The sequence below is a fragment of the Parasteatoda tepidariorum genome, chromosome 2, assembly GCF_982258835.1.
Source record: "Parasteatoda tepidariorum strain Cologne lab strain chromosome 2, Ptep-v5.0, whole genome shotgun sequence".
NCBI classification, from domain to species: Eukaryota; Metazoa; Arthropoda; class Arachnida; order Araneae; family Theridiidae; genus Parasteatoda; species Parasteatoda tepidariorum.
The window spans coordinates 28633739-28652114 of record NC_141756.1 but is presented as its reverse complement, the minus strand read 5'-3'; the positions used below and the strand labels follow the sequence as shown (position 1 = coordinate 28652114).

Genomic DNA, 18376 nt, shown 5'->3' with positions numbered 1-18376 from the left:
TAATTCGTTTCCATAGCTATCTTTATCTTTAAAATTTACCAATACCTTTTAAAGTAGAATACGTGATTTTGTAAATCTCAGCTCTTGATTTCACAACTTTAAATATTTCAATTTAATTATGCCTCTTATCATTCTTTCAATCTATTCTAGCAGAACACTCAATCAATCGAGTGTTGAAAAAATTCCATTCATTTCTTCTTTATAATCGAATTAAATTCAATTTAAATCATTCATATATAAATACGACCATAACATTCAGACAGTATTATTCATATTAAACTCAAGTAATCAACATGATCGCTCAGGTGAAATTACTTTTTCCATTTCTTATGAATGTTTTCTTTTTTGTATAACATTTCACTTCCAGTAGTTATTGAAGAATAAGTAGTTATTTTAAAAGTGCTTAACTTTGTAAAAGAATTATTTTCCTTAATAACGCTATTTGTTAATGACTTCTTCATCAATAATGCAGCTAAATTTAACTTGTTATTTAATGAAAATTAGTTCATGCTTTGTAATTAAATCAAATTTCATTACTATCTAATAAATTGCAGCTTTAAATAAATATTAAACACAAAAGCATATTTCAAAAATTTCAAAAAATTTACATTTTCAGACTAATTTTCAGTTACTATACATTGTTTATTAAGTTATTGTCATAGTAAAATTATTTTCATATTGAGATATGATTTGTTTTTTAAATATTACAATACCTTTGAAAATGTAAACAACAATGCATATTTTATGATAATGCATTCTTTTGAGGGTTTAAGCGATGTGTCCAAAACTTAAATAGATTAAATTCTGTAATTTTTGAACAATTAACTGTTATTTTTGTTCAAAATTAGAAAAGAAAATAATGAATTATATTGAAGTGTGGCTTTGTTAATGAAATGAAAGTAAAACTTTAACATATTTCGAGTTTTAAAGATGTTATTCTACTTAATGCATCTTAAAGTCAAAATGAATAAGTTGAAGAAAATAATTTTTTTCTTATATTGTTTACCATGTTTTTCAATTTATAAATATCTCAAATATTAATCATTAAAGTATTATGTATAATATTTTAAACAGGTTTCTTACATAGTTTTCGGATACCAATTGCTGCAAACAATATCAATTGTGCTTAAAACTTTCTCTAAATAGCATCTAACTAAATTAATAAATATCAATGTATTTGATGAAAAAATTATTTTAAAAATATATTTCGCATTAATTTCTTAAAGTTTATTTACTTATTCATATATATTATTGAAATAAACGTAAATAAATTTTGTTTATGCTAATTTAAAGAAGCACGAGAATAACTTGAAGTAAAATTTCTTATATATTAATAGAGGTTTAATATCATAAATGTAAATCAAATCCAAATAATAAAGAACAATAAAAATAGTTCTTAAAAAATATTAAGTAATAAAAAATAATAGTAATAGTTCTTCATTACGTTGCAATAAAAGTTTATAAATAATCCATGTAAAAATATATTAATTAAACATTTGGGTCGTTATTTGTTTTGTTTGTTATTTTTGCGTGTGTACATTTTTTTTTTTTTTTTTTTTTTTATTTATTTATTTTTTTTTTTTTTGCTACAATTTTGGTTACAGTTGTCTGTTTTAGATTCTAATTTCAGGTTTGAATTTTTTTTAAAAATGCAACCTTGTAAAAAACAAAAATTAGGTTTTATTTATGTTATAAAACTTTGAGTTGCATATTCTTTAGGAATCTTTTATATTTTCCAAAACTCTTGACCTCTGAAGCTTTCAAAGACAATTTTTTCTAGCCTTTTTTTTCAATTGAGTGTTTGCAAAGGACGTCACGCGTGAGTAAGCCATCAGGTTCGACACATACGCATAACGTGGCTATCAGGTATTAAATTAAATCTGATCCGGAAATTTTTTCAGTGTAATAGTAAACCTTAAAACTATAACGTTAAGACGCCAAGCATGTGGTTAGTTTCAAGTACTCAATTGCAAATCTTTGTTGCATATTTTTCGTTTTGTTTTTGAATTTCAAAAGAATTTTGAAAATAAAGAACTTTTAATGTCTTACTTAAGCATCGCTTAAAACCCTCCTCGTACCGTGTCAGCAGAAATTAGCAAATCACAACACACCCCTTAGTGCTTACATAATATTTCAGCGGTCACCAGCATACATATTTTACTGAAATATTAAAAAAAATGAAACACTATTACAATATTAGTACTTATTTAAATTCAAAAAGAAATAGAATTTTTAGAAAAATATTAAAGATATTAATTTCAAATGTCAAATTTATATATTTTTAGGTATTTCTCGTATCTGCTTTAGCAACCATTGCTCTCGCCCACCTGCATGAAGTAAGTTCATTTAAATAGTATGCCTTATTATAATTTAGATTCAATTTATTTAAATACTTATTTTTTATATTCATTTTGAAATAATTATAATATTTAAATTCATGTAGAGCTGATTATTTTGTTTATATCCATTAAGCATTAATTATATATTTTAACACCATTACATCATATGAAGTTTTAATAAGAATAAAATATCTTATTTAGCTTAAAAAGACTGTAAATTTTCCGATTGAAAGTTTTGATGAAGCTATTTTATACGTTTTAATGTGAATAGTGGTGATTTAAAAATATAACACTATTTTAAAGTTTTGCATACTTTGTCCAGTAAAAAAACTCAGTTCTGATTTTCGAAAAATATTTAGATATTAAGACATGACTATCGATAACTGGAAATACTTAATTGTCCAAAATAACGCTGAAAATTATGCAAAGAAAACGGTTGAGGAAGTGTAACAAATATTTACTTCACATTTATACATCAAATTAACACACACCTTAGTTGCTAACATTTCATAAATCAGTACCATTAAAATGAAAAATGTTTGATATTTTTCGATCAAGTTCATGCTGAATGTATTCATTCCATTTTGTCTGTAGCATTCATTAAAGTAATTTTTCTTATTTAGCCAATTCACCATGCACCCAAACCCTACAAATTCGGATACAGCATCAAGGACAAACATGGAGAACAACACAGAGAGGAATCCGGAACAGGAGGACACGTGACTGGCAGCTACGGGTTCACAGATGATAGAGGTATCAAAAGACAAGTGAACTACGTTGCTGACCATGCTGGATTTCGAGCTCAGGTCAAGACCAACGAACCTGGAACCGCCAATCAAAATCCAGCTGCCGTTCAACTGATTTCCGATGCCCCTTACACCGGTGGTGAAGGATATTTGGGTGTCCCTGCAGCAACAGCTGGATACGGACTTGGTGGTCTAGGTTACGGATACGGAGGACTTGGTGCAGGATATGGTGGAGCTTATGGTGGATATGGAAATCTTGGATATGACGGAGCTTATGGAGGTTATGGACAGGGAATCTTGGGAGGCTTAGGCTATGCCAGATATGGATATTAATGTATATATATTTAAATTATATAAAAATAAATTATTTAGCAAATTACTCCTTGTACTTTATTATTTCTATTAAAACATCTGATACAATATTTTTAAAAAATTTAAGATTAATATTGTCTCTAAAAAAATTTCTTTTATACTATACACTTACACGTTTCAAATTAATATTGAAAAATTGAATATTTGTAGGCTTAAAAATAATTTGAAAAAAATAATATAACTTAATGTGTACCATATTTTTAAGTAAAACGTTTTAAAATGAAAGTAAATAACGTATCTTAAAACAAAATATAATACGCAAAAAATTAGCTTGATTATACCTTAAAGTATATCCATCAGGTCTGTTGTTTTTTCCAACTTTTTTTCAGAGCTGGAGTGTTTAAAAATAGAAGATTTCTAATTCGGCCAGTAGTTAAGTGTTTAGATTCGAAAGAAATTCACGCCAAAGATTTTTCTGTTTCAACTGCTTTGCTAATGTTTCAATACATCAAACGTGAAGTAAACATCGGCTCCAAGGTCAAAAAACGAGACCTGAAGTAGAGTGTTTTTGAGGTTTTTTCACAAATAACTTTCTAATTTGAAAAAATATAAATCGGTGCATTTTGCGTAAAAGGAGCTTTAATTTATGTTTTGTTTCAATAATGCTTACTTGACCTGCTGTGAAAATTAAACTAAAATGTCAGTTTTTTAAACAAATTTAATTTTTTGCCGGAATGAATGACGAAATAAAATAAAAACATTTTGGTAGCAAAAATGTTTGATAAAAGGCTACTTCCATAATGTTTTGACTGCACTTTTTCGCTTAGTTATGCTACTAATTTACCAATCCTCAGACCCTTCTATTCTATCGGGAAGTAGACATAGGTTGAAAAACTTTTGATCTATGTTTACCTCAAACCTTTGACCTGTGTTTATACACTGACTTTAATACACCATCTTGTTTTTAAGCGATCAGCTAGCACTGAGGTCATAAGTCACGCGTCAGGGTATCAATGATCACCATCTTCTCAAGATGCAAGTACCCAATTGTCTACTGTTAAATTTATATCAGTAGAGAGTTCTAAGCCAATGAAAAACTCAAACTTCTTTCTAAAACGATCTAATCGAAATATTTGTATGATTTTTTAAGATAAAGTGAAAAATTGATAAAGTGATAATTGAATTGATGATTGAAAAAGTGATAATTGCTTCTTTCCCCTACTGTAAAAATTTGAAGACGGTAACTCAAATAATTCTGGAGTTATAAGACAGACATAAATACGCAAACTCTTCATTTTATTAATGAAGATTATTTGAAGTCGTATTTTTATGTAAAAAAATACCATTTAAAATCATTAAAAAAGCATGCGCTTTATTACCTATTATTCTTACAGTTTCCTATTCCTGTCTTAAGTATTGCGTGGTTATAATGAGTTCAATATTTATTACTTACATAAAAACATTGACAATATTTTTGTTTGCAACATGTATTTTGCAGGACTTGGATTGTAATATTCAGCTTTTACTTTAATTAATGTAGCACAGTGGTAACCAGCTAGAATTTTTACTATTTAACAATATCATATTCATTTTCTTTTATTAGTAAATTTCGTCACCGTATTTTCGTTTCAAATTACTCCATTTAATGAAGTAGAATAACACAATAGTAATACATATTGTTGCAAAGACATCAAATAAGTTTTTGTTGATGGACAAATAGGGCCAAAATAATATGTTCCAGATTAAGGGAAAGCAAACTTTATTAAAAAAGGAAAAAAATTACGTTTCTCCGTTTACCTACTTTCACCTTAGCATGAAGGGGGCAGAAAAGAGTCCTATTTAAATAGGGGCATATTTAAAGAGTGAAAAAATAAAAGTCGTCAAAACATCAAGGAAGTAATTGTTATTAAAACATTAATGTTTCTAAAAAAATTTTACTTCATGTCAGCATCAAATGAAATTTGTTTAAAAAGTTGACAATTTAGGTCTACTTTCACAATAGATTGAAAGTATATTGGAAACAGAACGTATCATATTGGTTCTGATTTCATGCAAAGCTTACCGTTAAAAACTTTTTTACTTACACTGTTTGTGGGACATCTTAAAAAATAGCAAAAACACCCAATTTCAAGTTACGTTGTTTGATCTGGAAGCTAACACTCACTTCCGTGAAGCGAGAAAACTTAGCATGCAAAAAAGATATTATCAAAGAAATTAAAAACGAAAGGAAACTTTTCCCTGCAACTATTTTCTCCGAACTTCGTTTGTTTTTGTTTCCTGGCTACTTGGATAATCATTCAAACCTTAGGAAAGCGAAAAACGTTAAAACTTTCATATTTTACTATGCTGTAAAAAAAAAATCAAACTTAGACACCAAAATTCCAGACGACTAATACCTCCTAAATTTAAATACGACCCGAATTTTATTCCTTCTCCCAAAGTTTTCTGGAATGCCCCTCTCTCTATATTTATCGCATTTCGAGAATTTTAGGGTCATGTATTTGATTTGTATTAAAGAAGAATTTTGAAACTAACCTTTTCCTCTTCTTTTGAAGCAAATCGTTAAAAATTACTAAATTTTCTGTACGTTTTCTTCTTTTAACTTCTGAATTAATTCTTAAATTTACTTGCTTACAGCATCATTATCCCCCCCAAATCCCTTCCTATTAAAAAAATAATATTTATAAACAATTTTGGCTAAAAGTAGGTAAAGGTGGGATGAAAAAAAGCCACGAGCAATGAAATTTTCTCGCAATGAAAATTTCTCGCAATAACTTTGGGTCTCTTCAAGGGAGTTAACAGTTAAAATTCTTCTTTGGACTAGAGAGATGAAAACTTCTAAGACATGAATAATTGTAATAAAAGTAAAACTTAGGTGTTATTTATCCCTATTAAATTATAACAAATAAAGCGTTAAAAGGAATAGGTTTTTCCAGCTTTTTTACATGATTTAATGATCTATTTTGTATCAAAGCTTCTAGCCTCCCCCCCCCCTTTCCATTCTAAGTACCCTTAAGAAATAAAAATGTTTTGTTACAATTTTTATTGTAAGCGGATATGATGACAGATTATGGTAAGAAGCTTGAAAAGACCGAAAACCAATTGAAGCCGATTTTTGCCGAAATCGAAGTTAAATACTTCAATTGCTTAAGGCTGTTGTACTAGGATGGCAAGAAGCTTTATATATATATATATATATATATATATATATATATATATATATATATATATATATATATATATATATATATATATATATATATATATATATATATATATATATATATATATATATAATATCTAAAACACTAGCTTAATAAAATTGAAAGGATCTTTTGAGACTAAACTTAAAAAGAATTATATATCTGCAGATAAGCTTACCTGGTTTATGAGAACATTAAATTTCTCTTTCACATACTTAACTTAGCCCTTCGCGTAAATCTTAAGTTTCCTTAAATAGCGATGAAATCTTTATTTATAAAATAAATCCATACCGCGCAGTAAAATATCTTAAATGAAGCCAAATTCCCATTAAAGTCAAGAACTATATTGAGATATTAGTTCATCTCCATCTGGTCTTAAGATCTTACGACGCCGGTTCTAACATCTGGATTTTATAGATCACATGACATGAACGAATTATATGTTACTCTTAAAAAAGTGTACACTTATCTCTTGGAAACGAGAATGTAAAGTTGTCTCCCGGAGCTCTGCTCCACTTGTATATAAATTGTAAATAGATTTCTTTATTCTTTTACTCAATAAAAGCATAGAAAATTCACTATGTTGTCATCCTTATAGCTTATAGAAAAGAATATTAAAAATATTAAAATATGACTGCAAAAATTATGGAATGCAATATTATGATAAATTAAATACCACGGCTCAAGAGTTTACGAGAAAACACGAGAAGGAGCACTACATATATATATATATATATATATATATATATATATATATATATATATATATATATATATATATATATATATATATATATATATATATATATATATATAAAGAGAGAGAGAGAAAGAGAGAGAGAAAAGAAAAGCAGTATTAATTGACTTTTTAAAACTAAAGCATTAAATTAGTCCGTTAAATATTATTATTAGATAGTAATTTTACGACAATTGGCAAAAAAAATCTAGTGATAATGTACAGCACAAAATAAATTTAAAAGAAAGCACCTTATTACATTTTGATTCAATGGTTAGATTCTTATATAGTCAGATGCGACCATAATGAATTAGTCAAGGGCATGACTTTAAATAAACTGCTTAATTAGTGTAGAGTTAGTATTTAAAATTACAGACTCGAAAGCTTGTTTTCTGCGTATAAACATACCTTTTTTTAACGGTTTTGAATTCTTGACCCATTAATAGCCACAAACTGGAAAATATGGTCCCAATAATTTGATCAAGAGAGTAGTTGAATTTTGAAATCTTAATTTAACTTTTTATGTATTTCACGACTTCAAAAGAGTAAAACTTTAAAATGTTTTATTTCTCAAGACCTATTCGACTAATTCTCTTCAAATTCCGAATATCCTATTTTTTTTAATCAGGTTATAATTATCTGTGCCAGATTTTTATGAATTTACCAAATTCTACAATACATATCATCAATTAGTACAAATGTATCCTTTATTAAAAAAAACTGGAATTTTTGTCTTCATTTTGAATGATATTTATTCTGTTTTGAAAATATACTACTTTTTAAGTAATATATTTTTTAAAATTGATGCTTTTTATTTAAGCTCCATGATGCTTTTTAATTAGCCCCATTACTTAAAAGTCATAATACTGATTATTTTATCTATTGTTAAATATAAAAAGAGTGATTAATGTCAAAGTTGAACTAATTGCAGCCTGAAAATACAGCTTTGGATAAATTCTTAACAATTTATAATTAATATAACAAATTACTACTCAATTCTAATGATCTAAAAATCTATTTCAAAGATAAGTTATAACGGTTGATCTATAAATTTTATATTTGTGTTGTAAAAAAAATATTATTTTGTTAATTAAGTTGAACTTGTTTTTTTATTTCATAAAGTAGTTTCACAAATCAAAATTAAATATCAGCTAGGAAGCGTAAAAGGTTAATAGAACTTCGGAAGTACACATTTGACAACCTTCATAAAAATCTTCCCTCATTTGAAGTTTTATTCATACTTTCGAAAGTGATTTATTTTCACCTTTTTTACTGCATAAGAAAATAATTTTGTTACGAAATTTAACGAAATCTTGCTCAAAACTCAAATTCATACCGATACAACTAATAAAGTTAAAATAACTCCATGTTGTTCTTAATTAATATTCTTCCACGTGTCTTTCCCAGTTATGATACATATTGCTGAAGGTTCACTCATGATTGTTAAAATTTATAATAAACAAGCAATTTTCGTTGAGTACTTATTATTTGTGGGGATGGGCATAAAAACTTATTGAGGCAGTGCCCATTTTAGGTACCTTGGTACATACATAATTAGAAGAAAAAAGCAGATAAATAACAATTTATTTAATTGTTTTTACACCATATTCAAACAAAAAAGTTAAATAACTATAAATAAGCTGACAATTAAGCTGTTAACTGTGAGTTACATATATTAACTGCTTCCACCTAATACGGTTAAACAACTATTATTTTACCTCACTTACCAAGCCCCACCTAAAGAAGATACTTAGCTCCTAGCAAATTCGTACATATTTTACCAAGAGGGCTAATCCGTCAGTCGCATGACTGACAGAACTGGGGTTTAAGTTCCAGCATTAACACACCATAATATTTCTTGCATTCTCTTCACCACATGGAGAGTTTCCAGTGACCTGCTCTCTCCAATTTGTGTCCTGCACTCTCCAATGTCCTTTACTTAACGAATTCTCTTTACGTTTTTAAAACAATGCTTGTTGTAAATGGTTAAAAAACCGTATAGTTTTGTATTCATGGCTTTATAACCACACTAGTTGTAAACGGTTTTAAAGCTGTAAAGGTAAAAAAAGAAACGTTTTTTACCGTGAATTTTATGGTTTATCGAATGGACAAAATGCAGCCGGTTATTTTAACATAATTTAAGAATGAAAATTCTAACAGTGTATAGAATTATATTCGGTACCTATTCAAACAATTTTTAATACCACAGTACCAGAAGTACTTATTACTAAAATTAATAAGGCATCATTTTCATTAATAACAGTGTTGTGATTTTTCACGGTTCCCTTAAGCGAATAATTTCTCTATTAATTTTTCTTTTTAACACATGACTTTTTTTTATTACTTTTACTGATAAATTTAAGTTCTTTGTTTTTTCAGAAATACGATTCAAAAGCGTAACTTTAAACAAAATAATCTCGTTGTTTCAAATAACTTAGGAGATAGAAATTCGGAGAAGTAGCCTTCACATAATCAACCCGTTAATCATTGATCCTATCTGACGTAACAAATAAATAATTAAATATTAGATCCCCTGAATTAGACTGGCCGACTTATCATCTATTTTTGGAGCAAAGAGCTAACATATGCACAATACTAACATAACGTTAACTTGCGAACTTGTTTGCTCCAATATTGCTTGATAGGTCAGCTCTGATAATATAGGAGCCTTATTAAATATTAATGAAGACGGAATGTCTTATTTTTTGATTGAATAGAGCTATAAGCTAGCAAGCATCATTTATGTTAGCTTTTAAATATTTGAAAAACGTAATCGTCTGCAGTTAAATTTATTACAAAGACGATTGTTAAATGTAGGAGAAAAATCCATTTTTCAAGCATCCATTTTGAATGGATTGATTGTCGATAATATAGAACATTTAACATTCTGTTTACAGGCCGCTAAGAACTGAGTTTACTGCCTTGTCAGCAGTTGCATTTTATCATTAATCTGTCCATTTTATGACTAGGTGAGAAGCACAAATAATAATTATTCTTGGCAAAAATGCAATTTTAAGTAGACACCTGCCTGATTATTACAATAAAAATTTATCGTCATATTATTAACATGTGCTCCGAGAAAAAAAAAAGAATGGTAAGAACTATCGGAATATGGTAAAATTTATGGTATTGCTGGCTTTATGAGAACATCAAAAAGCTTAGTGGTAATGATTTTTATAAAATTAACAATAAAATACTGTTTTATATAATGTGATAAAATTTCTTATATGAGGAAAGATTTTGGTAATTATATTATGATACCTTATGGAATGGCATAGAAGCCTTTAAGTCGATTAAATTTACTTTACAATTTTGTATTTTATAAATGAATTGTCGTTCTATAAGAACCCTGACCTAAACCATAAGAACCATAACTAAGAACCATAAGAACCCTAAATTTGAGAACCAGAATATTCAATAAATCGTTACCATATGATCGGAAAAATTATCAAATCATACCGTAAATTTGGTTTTATTAGCCATAATCATATTTTTTTACCAGAAATGTCATTACCACACAGTAAGTTAATTTTTCCAGAATTTTTTATCCGTGTAGAAATTATCATCAATAAAAATTCAGTTAACTTCCAAACTTCGCAAAGAGTTCAAAGCTAAACTAGAGAACTATGTTGGATGACAATACAATTTTCAATCGTTTATTATTTATCGTCATTTTAATCGTTTATCGCAAAATTTTTCGCCAATCTAAATTTTTATTGCTTTCCGGCATAAATAAACTGACACAAAATTAAAAAGGAGAAAATATTAAATAAATTAAAAATTTTGAACTAAAAAACTGAAAAAAGTGAACTGAAAGGAAGATAATTATTCTTTATTTTGATCTGACCTGAATTGAAAAATAAGCACCGAAAATTTCCCACCTTCCCACGTCATTCGAAAGTGATACGCTCTACGATTTTCGTCTTTGGTTCAACAAAAATATAATTCTTTTCTTCTTTTTGAAAAGCGGATTATTTCAAACTATTATTTTATTTCATTTTAATTCCGTTTGTTTTTAACAAACAACATTTTTAAGAAATATTTGTGATCATATTAATCCTAAAGCATTTGAAAATTTGTTACCATTTCTTCATAAAATCATAACTAAGTTATTTTCAAAAGTAGAATGCGTGAACTTGGAAATCGCAACAGTTTATTTCATAATGTACATTATTTCATTTTAAATGTCTCTTATCATTCTTTTAATCTACGTCCTCGGAATAATCAATCAATCATGTGTTGAAAAAATTCCAGTTATTTCTATATTTTGTATAGTTGAGTCCGATTCCGACCACTTATATAAATACGACTCTTACTTTCAAACAGTACTATTCGTATCAATCTCAAGTAATCAACATGATCGCTCAGGTAAAATAGCTATTTCCTTTTTTATTAACTTATCAATAAAGTTAAATTTTAGTTGTTGCTATAGGAAAAACGATTGATACTATTGATTCAATAATTAAACTTTAGGAGTGGTTAGCATTAAATTAATAGCAAAAAACAAAAGAACATTTTAAAAATTTCAAAAAAATACATTTTATCATAATATTTCGAAGTTTTATTTTATTAGAATATTTTTAGGAAAACTAGTAAAAATACAATCTTACTTCTTATTATTATTTTTGTTGAAAATTACTTATTTAGCTCTAGCAGTTTTAAATAAATTTCTTTCTACATTTAGAATTTTTTTATTCTTTTAAATGTTTTATTAACTTTAAAAATATAAAGGATAACATATTTTTTTATAATAATGTAGTCTTTTTTAAAGGTTTCAATCAATTTTTTCAAACATATATAGAGTAAATTTATGATTCGTATTTAATAATTTAATAACATTTTTGCCAGGAAGTAAAGAAGATAGTTATTTAGATTGGAGGGTAGTTTCATAAAATACATAAAAAGAAAACCCTATATCATTTTCGTGTTTAAAACATGATTGTTGAAATTTTCATGGGAAATAAAGAATTTTTTTCTTCGATAAATAAATAAAACAATTTTAAAAGCTTTTATTTAATAATTTATTCCAATGCATACATAAATTTTAGATAACAAAGTGTCTAAAATAACCTATACTTCTACTTTAGTATAATAATCAGAAGTTACTAATGTATTTATTAAAAAGTTTACATTTCAGAATTTTTGTATTAGTTCCTTGAAATTAATATATTAAAACATTTTGCAGAAATTTCTTTAATGATTAAATTATTTACAATATTAATTTATTAAACTTTTTGCAATATTAATTTATTAATTGATCAAATTATTTACAATAATTACAAAAATAACCGTCAGTAACTACGAATCTAAAATAATTTTTAGAAGTGAAATTAACTTAAACATAAATTTCATATTTATTAACCGAGAATTAGTATTTTTTCTTTTTTTTTATTTCCAATGAGCTGCACAATCGGACTTGCCGATGAGCAGACTGTTCTCCACAGCTGGTATCCACTCTGAATTAATATTATAAACAAAAATAAAATAATTAAAAAAATGGTAGTTCTTCAATACAAAGTCGCGTTACGTAATAAATAAATAAATATTTGAATAGTTTACCGATTGTGAAATAAATAATAAGGAATAGCTAGTTCAATTTTCGTTCATTCTTTACCAAGTAAAATTTTTAATTGAGTGTTTAAATAAAATCTTATTAATCTTGAAAAATCTAGTAAATTATTCTCCATTTTAGTGTAGAAATTTGATTTTAAAATTAACTACTGAATAATTTAGTGCAAAAAACGAAAAAAGAATTTTTTAAATGAAATGTTTTAAGAAACTAGCAAAAGTTTTCTTTAAATTTAGCAACATTTAAATATTAAATTTATGTATTTTTTTAGGTATTTCTCTTATCTGCTTTGGCAACCATTTCTCTTGCCCACTTGCATGAAGTAAGTTTATTTCAATATTTCTACTGTATTTTATTATCTGCAGATTGTTTCATTCAGTTTAATTTAATCACGCATATTTTATTTAGTTTCATTTACCATTAATTATTCGGCTTCATTCAATATCAATTATCTTATTTAGCTTCATTCAACATTAATTACCTTATTTTTCCGTATTAAGCTACAGTTATCTTTCTTAGCTTCATTCAAAGTTAATTACCTGATTTTTCTTTATTCATCCTCATTTATCTTATTTGGATTCATTTAGCATTAGTTATCCTAGAAAAAAACTAACTTAAAAATTTCTTATAATTAATTAATATTCTTATGTTATGTTATTGTTATGTTCATAAATATTGTTAATTGGTGTTTCTAGCTCAAAATATCACTTTAGGTTTAGCAAAGACAACGATTGAAGTTATGTAATAAGTATATAAGTAACAATAAGTTATCGAACTAACATACATATTATTTGCTCATAACATTACATTAAATTACAAAAAATTAATACCAAGAATACTTTCGTGCGCATTCGAGCAATTTTCGATCTCGTTCATAATGAATATCATAATGTGATTTTTCTTTGCAACGAACAATAATTAATAATAAAGAACCCTTTATTTCTAATTTAGCCAGTTCACCATGCACCAAAACCCTACAAATTCGGATACAGCATCAAAGACAAACATGGAGAACAACACAGAGAAGAATCTGGAACCGGAGGACACGTGACTGGAAGCTACGGATTCACAGATGACAGAGGCATCAAAAGACAAGTCAACTACGTTGCTGACCATGCTGGATTCCGAGCACAGGTCAAGACCAACGAACCTGGAACCGCTAATCAAAACCCAGCTGCCGTTCAACTCATTTCTGATGCCCCTTACACCGGTGGTGAAGGATATTTGGGTGTCCCTGCAGCCGCAGCCGGATACGGTCTTGGTGGTCAAGGTTACGGATATGGAGGCATCGGATCAGGTTACGGTCTTGGTGGTTTAGGTTACGGATATGGAGGCCTTGGAGCAGCTTATGGTGGCCAAGGATATGGTGGAGCTTATGGTGGATATGGAAATCTTGGATATGGAGGAGCTTATGGTGGATATGGTGGTTATGGATTGGGCATCTTAGGAGGCTTGGGCTATGCCAGATACGGATATTAAATTTTGTAACGGAATAGAATGGGAATAAAACCTTTTGCAATTTATTGTATGTTATTTTCTTCATTCTACATAAATGCCTTCAATAGATTACAAAATCGTGCTCGATTGTTTGAAAAACACTTCTTGCCAAAAATTATGTTAGATAGAAAATGTGGTGTCATTAAAAAAAGGAAGAATGCCTCAATTCTATTAAAGTAACAGCTAACAAATTGTGTAACGAGCTTAACCATTTAATTTGAGGTATGGTACGCCAAAATAATATGACCACCCTAAATAACATTTGGTCTAATAACTGGATCTTCACGTTCCTGAATTCAATCTTGATGATTTGAGGTAGTGACCTCAAATATGTTAATTAATTAGTGCTGCCTGTAATTTAAGTTACGAAATCAGACACAAAAACGTACTTTATCTGAATAAATATACCCTATTTGCAATGGATTAGGATTTATGATCCTCAAAATATAGGGGGTGGCTGCAATCCAAGAAATATGGTACCCATAGTTTTGTCAGGAGAGCGATCCAAAGTTTGAACTACTTAATGTTAATTTTACTTTTACGTTTCTCCCCATATCTCAATAACTGTTTAAGAGAATTGAAAAATTTTTGCCAGCAATTACAAAATTCCTTTTTCCCATGATAATTCCATGCAAAAAATACATTTTAGTAAATATTTTTTTATTATTTATTTTTTTTCTGTTTCACTTTATAGTAATCGAAAAAGTTTTGAATGGTATGGTATGCAATTTTTTAAATATGTAATTTCACCTGGCAAAATACGCAATTTGAGCGGATTCGGTCAAATAGTTCCTAAAATCGAATTTTAAAAATGCGACTTCTTCTCAGGAAACTATTCAACCGATTTCTCAGGAAACTATTTAACTGATTTCGCCCGAATTTTGTATTTCGCTTTGTAATACGCACTTTAAAATGGCTTAAAAAACGGTATACCTTACCATTCAAAATTATTTTGACTATTATTTTATAAAATAAAAAAATAATAAACACTTACTAAAATTTAATTTTTGCATGGAATTCTCATTGGAAAAACGAACTTTATAATCGTGTGCAACAATTTTTAATTTGCTGAAAAAGTTCTCAAGAATTGGCGAAATACGAGAAATACCCCTCGAGATACGGCTGAAAAGTTAGAATATATCAGCGTAGGCATGGATTTTAAAAAGCAGGATGGCACAAAATACTAACATCAAATTTAAGCACAAATTACGGAATGACGCAAAAGAATACTGATATATTAGAAACGAAAGAATAACGTAAACATTAAATTCAAAACATGGAATTTCTCAAACGAATGTTACAAATATTTATGAAGCTTTGAACTAAGACAATCTATGCTTTTGTAATAATTTTTATTTTAAGTGCGTGATTGCAAATATCGTGAAATGCAATCTGAAAAATTAGAATATGTAGGACAAAAGCAGTTATGGTCATTAATTAATTGTAATGACACACAATGCTAACAATAACATTAATCACATATTTTAGAACGACACAAAAGAATACTAAAATATTGGAAAACGAAAGAATAACGTAAACATTAAATACAAAGCATAGAAGTACACAAAAGAATATCAAAACTTTACAAATGTTTGAAAAGCAAATAACTAAGACAAACAAAAATTTTGCAATGAAATATTTTTCAATTGCGAAATTGCCATCAACTGCGAAACGCAAGTTGACAAATCACGAGACGTAGAAGACTGTATTCAGGGGTTTTAAAATAAGGACTGGAACAAATTATTAACGAAAACATTAATCACACATTTTAGAATTACTCAACAGCAAATTAGACATTAAATTAGACTCACTTTATAAAGCAGCTCAAACGAATGCTAACATATGAGAAACAAAAGAATAACTTAAACATATAACACAGAACATAGAATTGCATAAAGGAATATCAAAACGTTAAAAATATTTATGAAACTTGTAACCCTGGTATCAGAATTTACCAAATCAATCTGAAGCATAATGCAATGTGAAAAATAAATATAATATTTTCTAGTGTTTTAAATGCATTTCTAATGTTGAAAATACCATCTTCCAGTATTTTAATTCATGTCGCAAAACTTTCAATCCATTAAAGTCAAAGTGTATAAGAAGACAAACAAAATCCATTAAAAAAAATCACGGAACGGAAAATCCGTTCCGTGATTTTCCGTTCAAATCAGATATTCGATCGGTTTAATAATGATACTGTAATTGAAAAAATTCATGCATGGGAGCAAAAGAAATTTTATAAGTTAGAACAGAAGAAAAAAAGGCTATTTTTAAGAGATCGATAACGTTTCAAGGCTTCGAAATTTTTATATTGCTTCTAAGTTTTGTAAAATTAATCTTCAATTTCACTGAATTTAAATTTGTTTTAAATTTTGAAAAAAAGGATTTAGAGCTCTTGTAAATTTTTGGTGTAACCCCAACGGAGCACGAATATCTAAACCCTACGAGTTTAAAAACTGTTTTTTTTTGGGGGGGAAGCATCGAAATTAGAGTTGGGTACTGATTCGGATTCGAATCACTGAATTGACTCGATGTTTCGTTTCAATTGGTTAATTGATTACTAACGATCATTGATTCGAATCCAATTGGTTTGAATCAGTAATTCGAATCAACAAAGTGAGATGATTTTATTGATTCGAATCACTCAGATGATTCCTTTTGTCTAACTCTAATTGAAACAAGACGACTAGTTATACAAAAAATTACTACTCGATACCCAAATAAATATCAAGGTTTTAAAAAAAGAATGTGTGTTTAGATCATTGATGTCAAGAAAATATGGTGTCCAGTCCATAGTGCAAAAAAAAGAGAAAAATTTAATCGATGCGATTTCTCAAAACCTAATACCTCGTTCGTATTGAAATTTTGAATATTTTTTCATGAGAACATTAACTAGTTATTGAGTAAAGGATAGGATTGGAAGGGTATTCTTATTGGAGGGCAAATATTTCTACAATGCGTTGGTATAAATTTAACCCAAAGTCGTTTTTTTTTCCTTTCGATTCAAATTTTAATTTTTTTAATCTATCGTTCCACATCCAGTCAATTGTAATATGAAGAATTGTATACATGACTTCAATAAGTAGGCTTTTTTTTTTTCCTTATTAAAACTCATATAACTCACTAAGGCATTGTGTGCATCCTGTTTGCAGCCACCAATGTTATATTATTAAACCTCCCTGTGGAAGGTTTCTTCGCAAAGCTTTTAAAAAATGTTCAAATGTACTTCTATATGCTTAGATTTGAATGAAATAGGTGTTTATTAGATTGAAAAATAATAAACAATGTACTCTTTTGTCCATGCTGCATGCATCCTGTTTTTTGCCACTTATGTCATATGTACTAATAAACTAAACTATCGAAATGTTCAAGGCAACATTTTAAAATATGTCGTTTAAATGCTCTACCGTATGATTTAAGTATCATATAGGGGAAGCTCGGACAAGATGGGACCACCGGGCAAGACGGGACATCGCTTTTTTTTCTATGCGCATTCACGGTAGCGACATCTAAAGTGCGTATTCGGAAGGAAAAAATTATTGTTCTCAATACGCACAAGTTTTTTCATCAGTTCACAAGGTGTTACCAAAATGCAAGCATTGTTTTGTTTTTCTTACATCGTGTTAAAATATTTTTCCAGGTTTGTATGCTGACATTATTTGTTTAATACATTGCAATAAATTTTTCGAATTTGTGGGCCTGCAGTGTCATTATTGTAAAAACATAATGAGTAGTGTAAATTAAAATTTATTTGTTTAAACAAATTTGCGGATATTTTTTTTAAAAAATGTACAGGGTGTTCCAAAATTATCTTTACAACTTCAAAAATTCATAACTTCGAACATAAACGAGATATTTATATTCTGTCTTTTGCATGTATTACTGCAACTAATAAAGTTTTTTTTCAATAGGCTGAAAAGTTTTAAGTGAGGATGTGGACACCACAACAGAAAGCTCAATGCGTCTCATGG

The 18376-nt window shown here is 28.0% G+C and overlaps 2 protein-coding genes across 2 annotated transcripts; both read left to right on the top strand.

Annotated features, from left to right (window-relative positions):
* The first annotated feature begins 228 nt into the window (after window positions 1–228).
* On the top strand, window positions 229–3464 carry LOC147814888 (uncharacterized). The gene is made up of 3 exons (XM_087155775.1): window positions 229–305; window positions 2286–2336; window positions 2963–3464. The coding sequence occupies exons 1-3, from the start codon at window positions 294–296 to the stop codon at window positions 3416–3418; spliced, it is 519 nt and encodes a 172-aa protein (XP_087011901.1). The 5' UTR covers window positions 229–293; the 3' UTR covers window positions 3419–3464.
* Window positions 3465–11577: 8113 nt separating this feature from the next.
* LOC122270096 (uncharacterized) lies at window positions 11578–14428 on the top strand. The gene is made up of 3 exons (XM_043046209.3): window positions 11578–11704; window positions 13177–13227; window positions 13857–14428. The coding sequence occupies exons 1-3, from the start codon at window positions 11693–11695 to the stop codon at window positions 14382–14384; spliced, it is 591 nt and encodes a 196-aa protein (XP_042902143.1). The 5' UTR covers window positions 11578–11692; the 3' UTR covers window positions 14385–14428.
* The last annotated feature ends 3948 nt before the right edge of the window (window positions 14429–18376 follow it).

What these genes read in the sequence shown, in the direction of transcription:
- LOC147814888 (XM_087155775.1), top strand. An exon ending in CTCTCGCCCACCTGCATGAA is followed by an intron (nt 2,337 to 2,962) that starts GTAAGTTCATTT and finishes TTTCTTATTTAG; the next exon opens with CCAATTCACCATGCACCCAA.
- LOC122270096 (XM_043046209.3), top strand. An exon ending in CTCTTGCCCACTTGCATGAA is followed by an intron (nt 13,228 to 13,856) that starts GTAAGTTTATTT and finishes TTTCTAATTTAG; the next exon opens with CCAGTTCACCATGCACCAAA.